Raw genomic sequence first — 19,262 nt, forward strand, 5'->3', positions numbered from 1 at the left:
TTTAATCTATGGTATTAGTGTAGGTTGTGAGCAGTTTAATGGTTTGGGTATTTTTTAGATGCTGTGATCTACAAAAGATTCATTTTTCCCTGTTGCAGATTTATTTATTTATTTCCAACGGACATTTCCATTTTACAGCATACAAAACAAAACATTAAACCCAGGATGACTTAATTGATAATAACAAATTTTGTGCTTATATATTAGAAATACAATCAACAATATATAATGATCTAATAACAAACAACAGTAACAATGCCAAACCTAGCCAAACAAAACAAAAACTGACAAAATAACAAAAGGTATACTAATAAATAAATAATTTAAAACAACAACAATAAATAAAAAATATGAAACAATAACAACAAACCCACTAACAACAATAACAAATGAGAAAGATAAATATATAATGCAAATAAGAAAACCTAATAACTTCTTAAGGAAACATAAGAATACCTACAATTAATTATGTGTAGTATCAATTTTGTCCGGTGTTCCATGATCAACGGTTGTATTTTTACATGCTTTGGTAAGTCAGCTGCTATTGACATTTCATAGGTTCTTTGCTAGCTGTTAGCAGAAGCAGAATACATCAATCAAAACAAAACATAAACTCTGAACTGAACTGAAACAGAACAGACAGAACAGAGTTGTAGAACAAAACAACCAAACGAACAAATTTTTTTATTTTTATTGTAGTTCTATATCAGAAGTTTGGGAGTTGGGACTGTTAGAAATTTTTAATTATTAAAAGTGTCATCACATTGGATTATGGAGGAGGATGGCTTTCCGGCAACGATGATCACCTTTAATAATGATCTTACTCCACAAAATACTCTAATCTTTCTTTAAAACTTGAAATCAAAGTAAGTTACTATAGTCAAAGGAGCTAAGTAGGCCCCTACCTAGTAAAATGAATACAGTTTGGTCTTACAATAACTGTACAAACTTATACTATTTAGTCTTAGGCTGTGACATGTACACTAACTACTAACACAAAGGAGCGTAGGCCTAGGCCTATGTTTAATCTATGGCTGTAAATTAGATTATATAAGTTAAGTTAGGCAAAATATTTCTATACTTATTCCTATTAATTAAGTTTCAAAAGTGGCCTAAGTTGATAATGGAGGTTGGCACATATGGAAAGACTCCAAAGGCGGGACTGTAAAAGTAATTTCGTAAATTCTCAGTCAAACTAAGATTTGGACTTAGCCTATGCCTACTTATTCTAAAGAACTCAACTTTTTCATTTCAAAAGCACACCGTGTCTCGCCTTTGCCTAGATAGGCCTACCTTGAAGACCCTTCTTTTAGGGTAAAATATTGGTCATCATTGTGTTGGGATACGTGATGTTTAAATAAAGCTGTTATGGTAATAGTCATCTGACCCTAATTTCATCTCACTAATGTAGCATTAACTTAACAAACCTAAGCTTGGATTTTGAATTAATCTATTCCTCGTTAACTTCATTTTAAGTTACATTGATTAACTTAGTTTTAGTTCTCTTTAATACTATTGCTCTTGGCCTATATTTATTAGGCACTGTAGGCTACATTCCTACGATTATGTAACTTAATAGTTAATTCATTTGTATTATAGGCACATCTCTGAAGATGAGTGCTGAATTAGATTTCAATATATTGACCAACAGCAGGTTTGATGCAAAATGGCTTAAAATAGATCTTCAAGATGCCCTAAAACGCCATCAGTTGGCACAATCCTGGAATGAACTCATTAAAGATGGGGAGATCTACGGTGACTTCAGTGAAACTCTTTTGAATGGTGTTGGTGTTGCAGCTCGAAAAGGTGAGGATGTATTGTATACCCAGTAGGCCTAGCGTTACTGTAAGTTAATTAGGCCTAGTTACTTTTTAAGATCCATTGCCATACCGAAATCGCACTAACTTAGGCCTACCTGATTACACACAGGAATTTATATTTTTAGACTACTTAACTTATTTTAAGTTACTTAGTGACTTACACAAACAACTAGAGGCCTATAGCCAACGGCCTTATTCATTATTATTTTGCCTTAAATTATTAACTTCCTCAGAAAGATTGGAAGACGATTTTGGCAATTATCTATTCACCCTGTATATTTCACTCAATCGTTAAAAAAGACAGGCACGACATTGAACCAAATTGACCCAAAGCCTCAATAAGTTTTTTTTTACCAAAGAGATTCAAGAGATTCAAGATTCAAGAGATTTATTGTACCATTAAGTAATAAATACAATAGGTAACGTCAAACTATTCTAAAATAAACAAACCAATGCATACCAAAGACACTTAGGTACCGGTACCAATAGTTTTGTTTTACAAAACAGGTTAGGCAACCAAAGATACTATACTACTTAAGCAATATCTATCGTAGATAGACAGATAAAAGACAAGTGTTGCCCCCCGGAATAATGAATAAAGTGTTGCCCTTACTTTCTGAACTTAGGTTCAAAAGTGAGTAAAATATATATGTACCATAATGAACATAGCCTAAGTCTATAAATTTAGCCTAGCCTATAGACTATTCATGTCAGGTTGTAAATATTAATTTTGGAACAAATTAGTGGGTTAATGTAGGTACCTATTAGTGTATTTAAGTTAAGGGCAACGAGAGAAAATAACTTTCTATAGGCCTGTTTAATATTTAGGACTGAGTATGTTGTTATTGATGGCAGAATCACGGGTTGAACACTTGAGATGGCAACCAAAGATTTATATTTTAGCTAAAATACTTAGGCTACAAGTAAGTTATGCTTTATTATTGCTTTATATGCCTAGCATAACTTCATCACCATGATGACCAAATAAGTTAATAGATTGCATCTCTCATCAATGGACAAAATTCAAATAAAAATAATTTAAACTAAGTTAGCCTATCTATAAGTTTACCTCTGACTGTGTTTCTTAAGTCCTACATAACCTATCAAATCCTTATTTGGCCTTACATATGTAAACTAATTGGAAACCTTAAGAAAACTGATAAAATAATTTTTGTCAATGTACTAGGTCATAGCGGACACTACTACTGCGGACTGCGAGTGCTGACCTGTGCCTGTTGTGATGGGATCTGTGGTCCCCAACGAGGCTGCAACTGCGGCCCGTGCCAACAACTGGACCAGGAGGAGGTTTGTCGCACACAGCAACACAAGCCGCAGCCTTCGCAATACTTGCTTGACCGATGGGAGTGGGCCAACACACAGTGTGAGTGAGCAATTTTTCATTGCGATAAATGTTTTCACAACATTATGGGATCTAGTATCTGATTTCAGTCTCAGATTTAGCTCACAAACCCAGCCAGAGTTAGAAAATGTCATAAGAAAAATCATACAGAGAACGGTTTAGTACCTGGTCAAAACAAGAATCAATCCAAACTTATTTAGCCTATGTGTACATTACACCAAGGGTCAGTATCAGATTCCAGATGCAAAATGTTGTGAAAACTGGCAAAAGCCAGTTTTTAGCGAATTTCCCTATAGGGAAGTAGCTATTACCGTAGGTGGCACAGTAAGACCGAGACCCGGGACCGATTTACTTTTTCATTTTGATGTCCCCAGAGGCCAAAAACACCATTCGTTCAAATTTTTATATATATATAAAAATGCAAGAAAATAATAGACATATATATATATATTATATATACGTCCGTGAACGCGATAACTTGAGTAATTTTTGTCCGATTTTGATGAAATTTGGTTTAAAGGTGTAAAGCGGGATAAACTTGAATGAGTTCGCGAACCAGCACGATCGGACCATGGGAACGGGGCTATACGGGGGGTTTTATGGGGTCAAAATTGGTTTTTCTCACTTTTGACCCTCAAAACACAAAATTTCCCGATTTCTCTTTAGACCTTTTTAAAGAGCTTAAAAAAACAAATAATTTAGTATATAAAAGTATTTTTGTTTGATTATTAGTAACGGAGAAAATTAAAAAAATTGTAAATTTTAAATTCCCATGTTATTCTTATGGAGAATATTGTCAAATGTTGTAGTTTGCTTGTTTATGGATATATTTTGATCAAACTTGGCAAATTTATTTATTTTGTACTAAGCTATCAATATTTTACTCAAAAACACACTTTATTAGTTTCCTTGTAGCAGCAAACCTAGGTACTCGTTAAACCTAAAATTATTAAAATATATTTAACTGAAAATCAATTCAGACAAATGGAAATTCGCTTAGTCGGCAGGTTTGCTGCGGCAGGGGTATTGAAAACACTTACTGTGATGGCAAATATCTGCGATAATCCAACATAACTGTATAGTTACTAGTTACTATATGTGTGTGTGTGTTTGTGTGTGATACCAGTGTAGAACTTCATAAAGTCGGACATAGAGCAGAATCCAATAAAAATAAAGAATATACTTACAACTAAATGTAGAGAAAAACACATCTAAACAAAAACTAGGACAAAAACTTACTATGCAGGCAGTTTGTGCTGCAGCCAGTAATCAGACTGTTACAGCAAACAAACTTGGTTGAGCAAAAAAACAATGGAAACACAATCACTGTTCAATCATGTGCTTAAGCAATAGAATTACCAAATTGCATAATTTAAATCAGTTAATGTTGTTTATCTATTGAAAACCGGTGCCTATTATCCAGAGTGGTACTTAACGAGGTCCTACTGTACATACTTGCACTGTTTTCCTTCTAATTTGTTAAATCTTTCACACAACAGAAGTTATTCTCTGTAGGCCTACCGGTACCGGTACGTAATTTACAATAACTAATCTCAATTTCTCTTCTAGGCCGCAAGGAGCTGGAGACGTGTGTGGAGTCGTTGGCATATGAGCAAAAACAGCTGTGTGAAAGTGTAGCTGGCAGCACGTTGTCCGTATGTAGACTGAGACAGAGACTGGCCGTGACGTACAGGTACTTCCTGGCTCTCGGACGTCACTCCCCCACCACTGACTCTTCTCGGACTGACTCCAGCAAGCAGCAGCCAAAAAGTGTCACACAGGCCAAGAAGATGTGAGTATGAGTGACAAGCGTCAAGTGTTTAAGATAGCCTAGGTTTTTTATGATCGTTTTTACAATAGCAGGCTTACCTGAATGGGAAAGAGTCACTGACAAAATGACAACTTCTACATTCACAAACAATTAGAATATTTAACTGTCATTGATAGCATTTTCATACTTTTCTATGGATTAACAGATTCATGGATGTATGCGCAAATTGTCCATTTTAATTAAGTTTAAAACTTGTTTCTGAGGAAAATTGAATACAATGCAATACCCTTTTACCTTTCTAAGATTATATTTGTTTAAGACAGTTTGTTGTGGATTACAACCATGTCAAAGTCAAAGTCAAAGTCAAAACATTCTTTATTCATTATAGTTTCACATTACATGAACTTGAATAGAGTCATAAGCTAAATTCAAAATTGCTTACTGCTAATTAAATACATAAAAAGAGTACTAAAATTACTTTACTTGAACTTTTAACAAAACCATGACTTTAAGGAGTATTTGGAATTCAAATTAAGTTAGGCCTAACTGTTTTTTACTAATACTAAAGAATTCTGTTACTGAGTAGCAGGGAGTTCTTAAAAAATATTCCTTTAAGAGCTGCTTGAATTTATTAAATTTTGTTTCTTTTCGGATGTGAGCTGGTATAGACTGGAGAAATTTTAGCCCTATGTAAGATGTCTTTTTAGTGTAAAATTCGAGATTATGCCGAGGTAGGTTAATTTTTAATCTGGTGTTATACACTAATTGTTCTGTTGAGCTGGATGATAGTTGAATCTGTTTTGCATAAATTATTGTTTCATAAATATAAAGACTATAAACTGTTAATATTTGTAATTCACGAAAGATGCTCTTGACTGGCTCTTTCTTTTTAAGATTTTTCATCACCCTGATAGCTTTTTTCTGCTTAATTAGTACTTTATCTAAATTAGTTTTTGTTGTTGCCCCGTATAGAACAATTCCATATGAAATATGTGAATGTATTAATGAGAAATAAACAACTCTTAAAGTGTCTAAACTGCATACTCTGAACATCTGTCGCAGCGCATGGATACCGGAAGATACCTTTTTAACCACATAATTCACATGGCCCTCCCAAGATAGATGTTTATCGATAATTAGACCAAGAAATTTTGTTTGCTTTACTTGGTTTATTCTTTCTGATTTTATGCAAATGTTTGGTTCAAAATTTTGTCTACGTTGTTTAGTGGAAAATGATATAAAATTGGATTTTTCTGTGTTAATAAGCAGATTTTTTCGGTCAAGGAATTCTTTAGTGGATAAAAGACTCTCCTGAGTTGATCTTCCCGGAATCAGCACATTACAATCATCAGCAAACAGACACATAGACCCGCCATTACCAGGAATCGCTCCTGGCATACCTCTAATATAGCAGAGAAAAAGTAGAGGCCCCAGGATCGATCCCTGCGGCACCCCATATTTCAGCGTCTGATGCTGAGATCTATATTTTTCAACGTACTTTGTGCTTGCATGCTCCACAACATAATCCAATTCAACAAATTGTTTTCTGTTTTCTAGATATGATGTAAACCATGCAAGCTCTTTTCCATAGATTCCCATTTCTTTTAGTGAAGTCAACAATATACTATGTGACACGCTGTCAAATGCCCTACTAAGATCCAAAAAGATTCCTACAACATTTTCTCCTCTGTCAACAGTATTTATTATAGATTCTATGAATTCAATACCAGCTGTTATTGTTGATTTGCCCTGCCGAAAGCCATGTTGTTCTTTATCAAATAGTTGATTATTTTCCAGATATTTATAGACCTGAATGTAAACAATGCGTTCAAAAATTTTTGAAAAAACAGGTAAGAGAGAGATAGGGCGGTAACAGGAGGGATCAGTTTTATTACCTTTTGTAAAAATGGGAACTACTTTAGCCAATTTTAATTTTGATGGAAAGATTCCTGAAATAAGAGAAGAGTTTATGATATGTGTTAGTGGTTTCTGGATAATGTGTATTGATTTTTTAACTATGGTGATTGGAATTTCATCAAAACCTGCCGAGTACTTGTTTTCAAAGGAAAGGACCACTTTAGTGAGGTGTTCTTCCGTTATTGTGTGAAACTTAAATGACTTATCTGTAGGTAAAATATTTTTCTGGATATCTGTTTTTTGTGTAAGTGAAGGAGAAATGTGTGGCAATATAAGCTTTTCCACGGCTGATACAAAGAAATTATTAAAGTTGTTACTGACAGCTACTGGATGCTTAAGGAGTTTACCATTTTGCTCTATACATATCGGTATGTTGCTGGTAAAATCACTTTTTGAGTTAAGCTTTATTTCACTTTTAATTATGTTCCACGTTGCTTTAGCTTTATTAGAAGAGTGTTTTATTTTCTCATTATAAAATGTTTGTTTGGCTTGGTGTATTGATTCTTTTAGTTCCTTTTTCTTAACCTTTATCTTTTGATATGTGTCAAAATGTTGTCTTATCCTACCTAGCTTTTCCAGTTCATTTATCTCACTCCTTTTTTTAAATAACTCCTTTGAATTCCATTTACATTTACTATATCCACTATCTGCACTTAAAACTTTGGGAAAATTAACATCAAAAATGTAACTAAAAATAGAAAAAAATGCATCATACTTTTTATCTACAGATGACTGGTAAACATCATACCAAGTCTCATTGCCTAAATCACTGAGAAAGGTTTTTAAGTTATTCTCTGTAAATTTTCTGTGCCTTTTCTTTATTTTCTTTTTATTCTTACTTTTTAAATCCACAATTTCAAGAAGTTGTGCATCGTGATCAGACACATGAATAATGATTCCGGTTACAATTAATTGCACATGATCTATATTAGTGATAATATTGTCTATTGCTGATCTAGTTTTCAGTGTAACCCTAGTAGGAAAATTTACTTTATATGACATATTATACATTCTCAAAATGCTCAAAAATCTATAATACAATGAGTTATGATTTAAAATAATTAGAGGTATGTTACAAATGATCAAAAAATTTCCTTCCATGTGGTGGGAGATTCGATAGTTAAACAAATTTTAAAAGCACACAGCGAATTGTACATGGAAGCTAGAGAGCTGCAAATTGTGTAATTCTGTTTACAAATGATGCCAATGAAGCGAACTCATCACATATGAAGCGAACTACGGATTTATACGCAAAAACAGAGCCCTTACTTTCAAAAAACCACCCTCCATTTAAAAATGCAGAAAAGTCATATTTGAAAACATTTCCCCATTTTGTTCTTCTGAAGACTTACGTTTAGTCTTTTATCCTCTGTTTCAGCATCAGCAAACATTCCTCTGAAAATGCTTCATTGGGATTGGCTCGTGTTGGAACCAGAGCTGCTCTTAATTTCTCTTTTGCTTTCCTTCGGAGAGCTTGGAGATCAGGCGAGTAACTTTTAAAAGTTAGGAAGTGAAGTAGTTGTAGTTTCCTTCTGTTATGTACTTAGTATTGTTTGAGCATTATTGAACATAATAAATGTGTTTCAAAAGTATGTTATAATTGACTTTATAAGTCGACGTGTTTTTCTCTGGTATTTTGGTTGATAACAATGAGATAAACAGAAGAAGAGTACGTGTGTTATAGTGAATGACACTCAATGAAAACAAACATAGATCACTCATAGCCTACATTTTTAAATACTACCTTAACGTTACAGTAGACACCCTCTTATCCAGACACCTTTTAACTGGAGGTTGGTTTAACCGGACTACACTTGGCGGAAATGACATCTCTTTAACCGGACAATATTTATCAGCACATCGGTTTAACCGGACTAGATCGGCAAGAAGTGGGTGGTACTGAAACTACTGTTCTCATGGGAAATATTTGAGACCAGTGATCACGTGTCTTGAAGTTTTCAAACCACCACTCTTTGTTCGGTTACTTCTTTTTCCCTTCCCTTATGTAAATCACAATACTTTATGATGTATTGCAGAGTTGATATTTCTGTTCTTGTTAGTCATTAATTTAATCATTTCAATGTTTTTTGTTGAGCAAGGTTTGAAATTTTTCTGTAGGAGAAGATGCAGATCTGTGCAGTGAGCTATTACAAGAGTCTTTGGCTGCTATGCAATCTCTCCCAGTCGCTACGCTGTTTGATGACTCTGCCGTCTCTCCGGTGTGGATGGAAGTGGTTGATCGATCCGCCAAATTTCTTAAACAAGTTGTACTGGGGTAAGTCACTGTCATTGGGGATGTATGTCATTGACCAATGTTGTCTAATAGTATCCAAAACGTTGGAAAATTTCCAGTTTTGTAATATGATTGACAGGTTTTAAAAATCATGAGTTTAAAAGTATGGATCTTGAATTTTTACTTAATGGACAAATCATCTCCACCTTCACGAGATTTTTACACCTACTGACAGTTTATTTACAATTTCATTGTGATCACGGGAAGTTCCACCTAAGAGGCGGGGGTTGCTCGAATTAATTTGGCCAATGCTTGCTGCACTGTAAGGCCGTTGCTGATTTTAGTGGACAGTTAAAAACTGTTTATGAGCAATAGGAACCTTGAAAATTGAAGGAATTAATTCATGGCTTGAAGTTAACATTTTTAGTAATGATAAGTTTGTGTTAAGAGTACTTCGGCCTCCATCCATACTAATTATTGTTTTCATTAAGATTTTTTGTTTCTTGTTTTGATTAGCCTACTAGTTCTCGGTGTGGTTTGTCTTTCGTGATTTTAGCTTTGGCTAATCTCCTAAGTTTTAGATATTTTCTCATTTTAAGACGAGATCTTGAAATATCATGTGCTGTGTTTTGACTATCGCTATTGAACATGTCCACAATAAACACTGAAAATCATTTTGTGTTCAGGGATGACAACTGGGCAGGCAGTACCCAGGTACCTGTGATGGACCAACATTACGCCCTGTGTCTGTTGTTGGAGTTGGCCACACAGCGGGCGACTCTTAGTCACCTACTGGAAGCTGTGTTGTTACTGTTGAACTTGCATGAGAGCAGGAATCACCGACAGGACAACCGGTAAGTCAATTTGTGTGTCATAAAAGAAAACTCAAATAAATAAAACAAATTGACAATTTGAATAAGTTTCGGGTTCAGATTCGATTGGCGAAGTTTCTATATAAGACTCAAAAGTGTAACTTGTTTCCATCTTATTGTTTTTATGCCCATATCTTGTTAAAATGATGATGATGATACACAAGCTTTTTGTATCAACATAGTTGCCCACAAGGAAAAGACATTGGTCCCCTGATTATTAATATTTAAGGTTGTAGGTAGGTCAAACAACAGGTTTACGAAGTTGAAAGATTCATTAAAAACCTGAAACATAGAATGTTTTGAGTACTAGCTCCTTTTTCGGTTTGTTCTTGTGGAGGCTGTTCTGGTTCCATTTGATATCTAAGTAACTTAGTCCTGGATGATTTTTAGGTCTGACGAAGCTGACATAAATCCTCCACTGGTGCCATTACTACGACGGATAGAGAGCATACCATCTGCTAAAGCGCCCAGTTCAGCAGCTGATGAGTGGAATGACAACACTCCCTATAGGGTATGTATTCATTTTCATACTGTTGTCGATGTACACTGATATTCTTGTTCCAATAGCGTCGTTACATGGGTAAAATTCCCTACAATTTGGAATCAAAATTGTGGTGAAGGGATACCTACATATTCTTCTTTATTCCCATACCCCATATTTGTTAGTAACCGTGTTAAATCCTATTTTGGACATTTTATAGTCATTACGTATTACATAGTTGATTTCTTTGTTTGATGTTCATTGTTGGGTGGTGAGTTAATGTTGTTCAAAGGTTTATTGCGGACATTTTCCATCACGATGGTAAAAAAAAAACAATACACAACGTTTCGGGATCTGGAATCTGACCCCGTCCTCAGGTGAAAAAACTTAACCTACACATTACAACTAACAATACACAAACGCCCAACCTAAGTTGGAATACACTTCAGAGGGTAGCAGTCAAAAAATATGCACTGTATAGCAGTCAAGTCATGATACAACATGCAAATAATAACCAAACACAAAACACTGTAATTTATAATCTATATGAGGTGTAGTGTAAAAAGCTCACACAATGGAACACTAATAGCACCGTTCGCAATGACTCCACCAATGAGACTGAAGCAACATGGCCGACCAATCGGAAATGCGGAGACAACAGAAATGGCTTCCGGTCCCTGGAAAAGTAAAACCAACAAAATGGCAGAGCGATGTACGATGCCGCAAGATGGGTGTTAATTCTGTTTATTCCTACCACGAGTTTTACTACAAGTTAATATAACGTGCAAATTTTGAGGAGAACTCGTTATTTCCCTACTTATTGAACAATTAAGTTCCCTATCCTTTAGTTCCTTGTTCAAAATGGGTAGCCAAAGTGGCCTGATTTAAACTAAAGACTGACTGATTGGTTATTATTTGCATGTTGTATCATGACTTGACTGCTATACAGTGCATATTTTTTACATCTACCTCTGTAGTGTATTCCAACTTAGGTTGGGCGTGTGTGTATTGTTAGTTGTAATGTGTTAGTTAAGTTTTTCACCTGAGGACGGGATCAGATTCCAGATCCCAAAACGTTGTGTATTGTTTTATTTTATTTTTACCATCGTGATGGAAAATGTCCGCAATAAACCTTTGAACAACATAGTTGATTTAATCCACCTCTGGTAAGAAAAATCTGCTGGTCTAGTGGTCGTGTAAAAGTTCTGGTCTGGGTTCAAATCTAGACAATCACCAATCAGCCCAAATGAACGACAAAAAGTCTAGGTTTCTAAAAAAGATTATTACAACTTTTATGTTGAGAACTCTCTACGCTAAAAACAACACAATACAAATTTAATTAGGCTATAGGCTATATGATTCACTTTGATCGTCATTGTCTTTCTAATGCTTAATACTTACCTTACCACCTATGTAATGGCTGCAGGTGAGCCCTACGGCATGTTTCCTGCAATACCTGGAGCTCCCGGAAGATGATTGCATTGACTTGCAGCTAGCGGCTATTGTCATCATGGCTCATCTTGATAGACTGGCGACTCCATATCTACCACCTGCTACTTTTCTCCAGGTAAATCAGCAGCAATTATTTTACTTGAGACTATATTTAAATTATTTTACTAGTTTGGTTTGATGATGATGGTTCAATTTCTCTTATAAAAACCCTTATAAAACAGAATCATAAGTATCATAGTATCAACAAGACCTCAAACAATGGTTGAAGGGTATGAAGATTAGTGTTCTGTAAAGAAAGTCTAACTTTAGTAAACTTGCACGAACTATAAAATTAGTGTTTTTTTGAAATTGCAATGAAACGTCAAAGTGTCTGCACTAAATGCAAAAATTCAGCAGAAAATTTTGATTTTTGGATTCTTATAAATACATAACAAGTTGAAAATGTTAAACAAAAACAGTCACATCAATATTATAGCAAGGTTTATTGTTTTGCTTGATGTTTTGATTGGGAAATCGGAAAATCACAATAGGCATTCATAGGTTAAGCATTCTGGTTAATTAGTAATTAGTTATAAGTTAATTAGTAATGTAACTTATGTTGGCAGAACACAAAGCTGTTCCAAGAGGTTCAGGCGTGGGGTTGGCTACCGTGGGACCTGGGCGACACTCCGCACAGCTGTGAACAGATCGGAGAACTCGGTGTGAACAAGATGGCCTGCGGGGAGCTGGGCGTACTGCTGCTCTCACACTGCGGCAAACTGTACTTCATGCCTTACACTTGCGAATCTCAGGTAGTGAGTTGGCAACTCGATCTATGATCATGTGTAGGCCTAGTTTTGTTTGTTAAAAGTAAATTTTTGTTACGGGACACATATAGGAATTTGTTGATAATAGCAGAAGTAAGTTTTCTGCAGGAATCGCACAAGTCAAAACAGGATGGGACAAAAGACAAAAGTAATGTCGGACCTAATTTTAGAACAAAGGTGGGAGGTTGGAAACGACAGGGATGCACAATTTCCAAATTTTGCCATAATGCAGAAGATGTTCGGGGTTTTGCCACAATCACAGGAGATAATCATGATGTTTTCTCTGTGATCGCTGATGTTCATGATCTAACTTTGTGTTACTTGTGCCAGATTAGACTCTTTACCATTTAGGTACTATAAATTGTAGGTCAGTTGTCATTGGCTGTATGGGCTATTAATTAACAGCAGTGTCTAAGGAACATGTCAGCCTTAGTCACTTACTAGACTACAAGATCACACCACTCATCCTACTCTCATCTCTATTCATACTTGGCTTAAAATACCTACATTTGTATGGTCGCCATTTCAGAATAAAGTAAAGTAAAGGTAAGCCTGCCATACTGAAAAAAATCTTTAAAATCTATTAAGAGTGGTTCACTCAATATTAATATGTGACCTACGTTTTGGTGAGATTATATTTTAAATTCAAAATCGCTCCATTTTCAGATTCCAGAGAAGGTTGAAGCTCTGGCCAACAAGGAGGTGGTGGAGATTGCCGCACATCCAGATGCTAAGCACTACCTAGCTCTAACAGCGGAGGGAGAGGTTTACGCATGGGGTTGCGGTGACGGAGGCAGACTGGGTCTAGGAGACTGTAGCAACAAAGAGGAGCCTACACTGGTATCTACATTGTCTGGGCTCAGAGTCACCAAGGTGGCTGTTGGCAACACTTACAGGTTGGTGAATTAGAAGAAGGATCTGGGTGCATTGCCATTGTCGGTAACAGTCTATACTTTGTTCACAAAGTTTAGGCGGTTTTAGAAGAAGTTGTATATCCCCTCTTGATTGATTCTACGTTTAAAATAATAGCTTAACAGTTGAGGTTTGCCAAAACGTTAATCAGCTGTGACATATATATATATATATATATATATATATATATATATATATATATATATATATATATATATATATATATATATATATATTAAGCAAAAAAAAGTAGTGGGGGAACTTCCCCTCAAACCGCCAAAATTTTTATGAACGGACTATAGTAATGAAATCTTTGTAAACTGGTTGGTGGTGTTGAAAAGTATAGATAGGTGTTATATAGTGATGCGTCAAAACCGAATCTCATATCTCAAAACCATCAAAACTTAGGAAAAGTTTCGGTTTCGAGATTCAAAAGTTTCGAAATTGAAGATTTTGGCAGTTTTATTTTTTTAAACTGCTGACATTTTTTGTGCCATTTTTATTGTTTTCAATGCTGTTTCCAAACAAGCTGGTAGAAACAGAGCAAACATCACCATTAACAGTAATGAAACAAGTAAATTTTATTCTGAACTTCAAAAGATATCTTAAATATTGTAACTGGTACAATTCAGTTTACTGTTAATATTTCAGTTTAATATTTCTGTTCAGTTAATATTTACTAAACACAAAGATATATTGACCACTAAATGTTCTAATTAATCTAAGATTCATGTTTATGTTGGTGTTAGAAGTTTAATTTTTGTTGTTGGTTGTTTATGAAAAATTATGTTGTATTGGGTTTTAAGATTATCAGTCACATTCACATATTTATGTTATGTCACGGTCAGGAGTCAATCTCTTTCAGTTTTGTTTGCATACTTAACATTTTATGATTATGTGTATTTTTTTGTAACCTTGACCTTAAGGTCAAGGTCGCACAAAAACGTTATTTTCACATGAAAAAAACATTTTTCATTTTACATTTTCACGTTATTTTGATGTATAAAAATGGAGAAAATCACGTTATTATCGTGCAAAAATAACGTGAAAATTTCACAACTTTTCACGTAAAAATAACGCGAAAATTAAACGTGAAATTTTTCGTTTTTACAATACAATATTTTCACATTTTTCACTTAATATTTACGTTTTTAAAATGATCCTGCTTTTACATTTTTTACATTTTTCACCTAATGAAAACGTTTTTAAAACATTTATCTTTTGATTTTTTAACCATAGTCATGCAACTTTCATGTTTTGTAAACACTAATATTAGGAATTTGTTTACATTTTCAGCAAATTTAAACTGTGAAACTCAATTAGTCTAGAAAACAAAATCAATCAATCACAATATCACACATAATCAATAAAAATTTAAGTTGGCCCAAAGGTGTATTGATACTTTTATATTACATTATTTTTCACTTTTTACATTTTCACCTTTTTTCACGTGAAAATAACGTTATTTTTACATTATGTGCTGACTGGGATATTATTAATTCATCAATAAATTGTATGAAACTTGGCAAAAAAAAATAAAAATAAAAAGATGAAAATAAATTAGCGTAAATTAATAAATAAATAAATTAGCATGAAAATAAAGGATGACAAAATTTAACAAAGTTCAATTTTAAATTTTGAAGGGGCACCGATTACACTTTTCAAATTCATGCGAATTTCGTGGGGAAACAACAATAGGAACATTTTCTTTTTCTTATTGCAATGGAACAAGTTCAAATACAAGTAAAATATAAAATGTAAAAATAATGTGAAAATGGTTATTATATTTTAACTTTTTTACATTTTTCACGTTATTTTTACGTGAAAAAATATGATATTTTTCACTTTTTACATTTTCACCTTTTTTCACGTAAAAATAACGTTATTTTTACATTATGTAGTGCTGAATGGGATATTATTAATTCATCATTAAATTTTATGAAACTTGGCAAAAAAAATAAATAAAAAATAATGAAAATAAATTAGCGTAAATTAATAAATAAATAAATTAGCATGAAAATAAAGGATGACAAAATTTAACAAAGTTCAATTTTAAATTTTGGAGGGGCACCGATCACAATTTTTAAATTCATGCGAATTTCGTGGGGAAACAACAATAGGAACAGTTTTTCTTTTCTTATTGCAATGGAACAAGTTCAAATACAAGTAAAATATAAAATGTAAAAATAATGTGAAAATGGTTATTATATTTTAACTTTTTTACATTTTTCACGTTATTTTTACGTGAAAAAATATGATATTTTTCACTTTTTACATTTTCACCTTTTTTCACGTAAAAATAACGTTATTTTTACATTATGTGCTGACTGGGTATATTATTAATTCATCAATAAATTTTATGAAACTTGGCAAAAAAATAAAAAAAAATAATGAAAATAAATTAGCGTAAATTAATAAATAAATAAATTAGCATGAAAATAAAGGATGACAAAATTTAACAAAGTTCAATTTTAAATTTTGGAGGGGCACCGATTACACTTTTCAAATTCATGCGAATTCGTGGGGAAACAACAATAGGAACAGTTTTTTTTTATTGCTATGGAACAAGTTCAAATACTAGTAAAATATAAAATGTAAAAATAATGTGAAAATGGTTATTATATTTTAACTTTTTTACATTTTTCACGTTATTTTTACGTAAAAAAATATGATATTTTTCACTTTTTACATTTTCACATTTTTTTCACGTGAAAATAACGTTATTTTTACATTATGTGCTGACTGGGTTTGTAGCCAGCTAAGTAAAAATGTTTCGCGTTTAGGTTTTGAGATTCGAGATTCGGGATTCGATTTTTTAAAGTAAGGTTTCGGTTTTGAGATTCGAAATTTCTGGTTTTGACCATCACTAGTGTTATATAATTTTCTAGTTTTTTGAGAAAGAAATATTTTATTTTACATTTTTCCGGAGGTCATAGAAGTAGTGAGTGTAACGTGGAGAGAATCGGTTTTAGCTTAGGGCAACATTACAAAAGATCTTTTACTAAATTGCAATGGTGCAGAAAATTTACAAGGGAATCAGTGAAAGTTTGTAGGTTATGTTTATATAAAGGAGTTGTTAATTCCTAAATTATTACCATTTTTTTAAATCCCAAATGTTGTTTGTAATATCCTCTCATGTGGATTGCTATGTTTTACTGTAGTCTCTCTGTTTCATGCCACAGTGCTGCGATAACTGCCAGAGGAGAGCTGTACACCTGGGGTAGAGGCAACTATGGCAGACTCGGCCACGGCAGCAGTGAAGACGTCAATCTGCCTACTCTCGTTGTTGGTCTTAAAGGTATTTTCTTCAGACCATCTTCAAGTACCAGTAATAAAGTTGTTTTAAAATATTGTCAGGATATTTTTTTTTTAGTTTATCACAGATAGCTGGTTCCCTTAAAGATTTTTTTTATTATCTGGTAATCGTGTGTTTAGCAGTACTGTGAAAACTTATAACTTTTTATCTAGTTGAGATAGCTGGATTACCTGGATAGGAAATAGTTTGTCCAGGTACAAAATACTCAAATTTGTACACTGCAAAAATACTCTTAACAAAATTTTTCACTATTACATACCACATTTTCAACTTACTAAGGAAATTCCTGGCCACCAGTTGACTAGCAGACATCTTCCCAACTCTAATCTTCTTTAGTTGGAAAATCCCTCAGTGACGGACTGTCGGTCAAATTTTCTAATTTTTTTATATGTAGCCCACAGATTTGTTCTTATGCCAGGGTGAATTATTTCCCATTTTGATTATCTAGTCAGTTAACTCTATGTTAAATAAATTTTCTAATTCTAAATTCCTTTAACCTCACAGATGTGTTCCAGCGGGTTAGTCAATATTTAATGGTGTTTACAGGACAGTACATAGTTGACGTGGCTTGTGGTAGCGGAGACGCACAGACGTTAGCCGTCACTGACTCTGGTCTGGTGTTCTCTTGGGGTGACGGTGACTATGGGAAACTTGGTAAGATGTTAAACCAACAATAATCGCACATTGTATGCCAAACTTTAGTCATTTTTTGCTTGTTAATATTTTTATAGATTCATTAGATTTTATATGAGCATACAAAGTGCACAGTTTTAAAAAAATTTTTAAATTTTTTTACAACAAATATTCTTTTTTCTTCCGAAAATCATAGTTCCCATTATTTTCTATTAACATTACTTACTATTGGTTGTTTTGATAATATTGTGGCACTGACCTAATGACACATTTGATTTGCAAGGCAAACTTTAATTGTTAATTTTTATAGGCAGAGGAGGAAGTGACGGATCAAAACTACCAAAACTCATTGACTGTTTACAAGGTGTAGAGGTGAGTTTATGCTAATCCCTATAACGATCAGTATTTATTTGAACAACAACAAACTATTTTGTTGTGACCCTTGTTCAAACTAAAAAGCCTTTACCATAAAAAATTTGTATTAAATGGATATTTAAACCTTACATTATGAGCCAAATATTAGTAAAACTACAGTCATATACTTAACAATAAATGTATACATACTTCTTTATACTTTTAATACTTTTCATTGAAATTACGACTATACAGTTATTGAGTAGGTATTTTGCCAAGTATGAATGGAGATGAGTGAAAGATGAGTGGTGCGATCTTATAGTCTTGTTACTGACCACGGCATATTCCTTAGACACAGCTGTTAATCAAGCCCATACAGCTAATGGCAACTAAGGCACCTACAGTTTTTATAGTGGAATCCGAACGAAATTTTTGCCTTGGTATTACCAAATTGGTCTAATTATCAGGATAGTACTGCGGATAGTCATAGTACTCACAAGTGCGGACGTTAATCCACACCAGGGAGCATCGCGTCCACAGTGCAAGCCTATAAATATTACTGTATCCACAATTCATGACCTCCTAGTAGCTGGATTACAGGACAACGCCACCACCCCAGTCTTATATACTTATATATAGCATAAATACTTGAAAGTGTTATTGTTTGTTTCATTGGTATGGTCAAACCATATGGGCGAACGCATGAGTCATACGTTGGTGGCCATCTAAACCTTTAGAAGCCATAACCAAAAATATTTGGACGAGAGAGCGTTCATAGTAAATTGTTAATTCCTTATAAAAACATAGGGTTAAGTTTCTTTTAGTTTTACAACAAATGTCCGTTTCTAGATCAGCCGAGTTTACTGCGGTGCTCAGTTCAGTCTGGCGCTGAGCAGCTCAGGTGATATCTACGCTTGGGGCAAGGGTGACAACTTCCGTCTCGGCCATCCCTCTGAGGAGCATGTCCGCTTTCCCAAGATTGTACAAGCCATGAAGGGTACGTCTGTGTAATAAACTGTGATTAATGTCAAGTTCTGATTTCTGTAAATATCTGACTAACCTCAACATAAAGACAGAAGATCTTAAATTAACACTAGCAGTTTTCCAATGCAACTTTCAGTGAACACTTAAACCACAGTTATCAAGAAAAATGTTTCGCAATATCATTGAGAGAGGGTGCCACCAATGACAATGTGTTAAAGTAGATTTGAACTTTGAAGAAAATGTAAGAACATAAGAAAGTGGTGTTTGTTATTCTCATTGATCAATTTATATCACTTCAAGCCATAGGGGATTAAAATTAACGGTCTGCTACAAAATGAGATTCCTTCTTGC

The 19,262-nt window shown here is 33.9% G+C and overlaps 1 protein-coding gene across 2 annotated transcripts in view; it reads left to right on the forward strand.

Moving 5' to 3' along the window:
- The first annotated feature begins 726 nt into the window (after window positions 1–726).
- The window catches only part of LOC128991321 (E3 ubiquitin-protein ligase HERC2), a 96,980-nt gene continuing 78,444 nt past the window's right edge, over window positions 727–19,262 (forward strand). For both annotated transcript variants that reach the window (XM_054414125.1, XM_054414126.1), the window contains exons 1-15: window positions 727–866; window positions 1,600–1,806; window positions 3,007–3,201; window positions 4,750–4,972; window positions 8,247–8,353; window positions 8,987–9,143; window positions 9,788–9,955; window positions 10,364–10,484; window positions 11,881–12,021; window positions 12,512–12,697; window positions 13,379–13,608; window positions 16,807–16,922; window positions 17,487–17,594; window positions 17,884–17,945; window positions 18,777–18,924. In XM_054414125.1, the coding sequence (XP_054270100.1) occupies window positions 1,614–1,806; window positions 3,007–3,201; window positions 4,750–4,972; window positions 8,247–8,353; window positions 8,987–9,143; window positions 9,788–9,955; window positions 10,364–10,484; window positions 11,881–12,021; window positions 12,512–12,697; window positions 13,379–13,608; window positions 16,807–16,922; window positions 17,487–17,594; window positions 17,884–17,945; window positions 18,777–18,924 (2,155 nt within the window). In that variant the 5' untranslated portion in view covers window positions 727–866; window positions 1,600–1,613. The remainder of the gene's footprint in view (window positions 867–1,599; window positions 1,807–3,006; window positions 3,202–4,749; window positions 4,973–8,246; window positions 8,354–8,986; window positions 9,144–9,787; window positions 9,956–10,363; window positions 10,485–11,880; window positions 12,022–12,511; window positions 12,698–13,378; window positions 13,609–16,806; window positions 16,923–17,486; window positions 17,595–17,883; window positions 17,946–18,776; window positions 18,925–19,262) is intronic.

The sequence above is a fragment of the Macrosteles quadrilineatus genome, unplaced genomic scaffold, assembly GCF_028750875.1.
Source record: "Macrosteles quadrilineatus isolate MER2022 unplaced genomic scaffold, UCM_ALF_1.0 Scaffold_4__1_contigs__length_99947679, whole genome shotgun sequence".
Lineage (NCBI taxonomy): Eukaryota > Metazoa > Arthropoda > Insecta > Hemiptera > Cicadellidae > Macrosteles > Macrosteles quadrilineatus.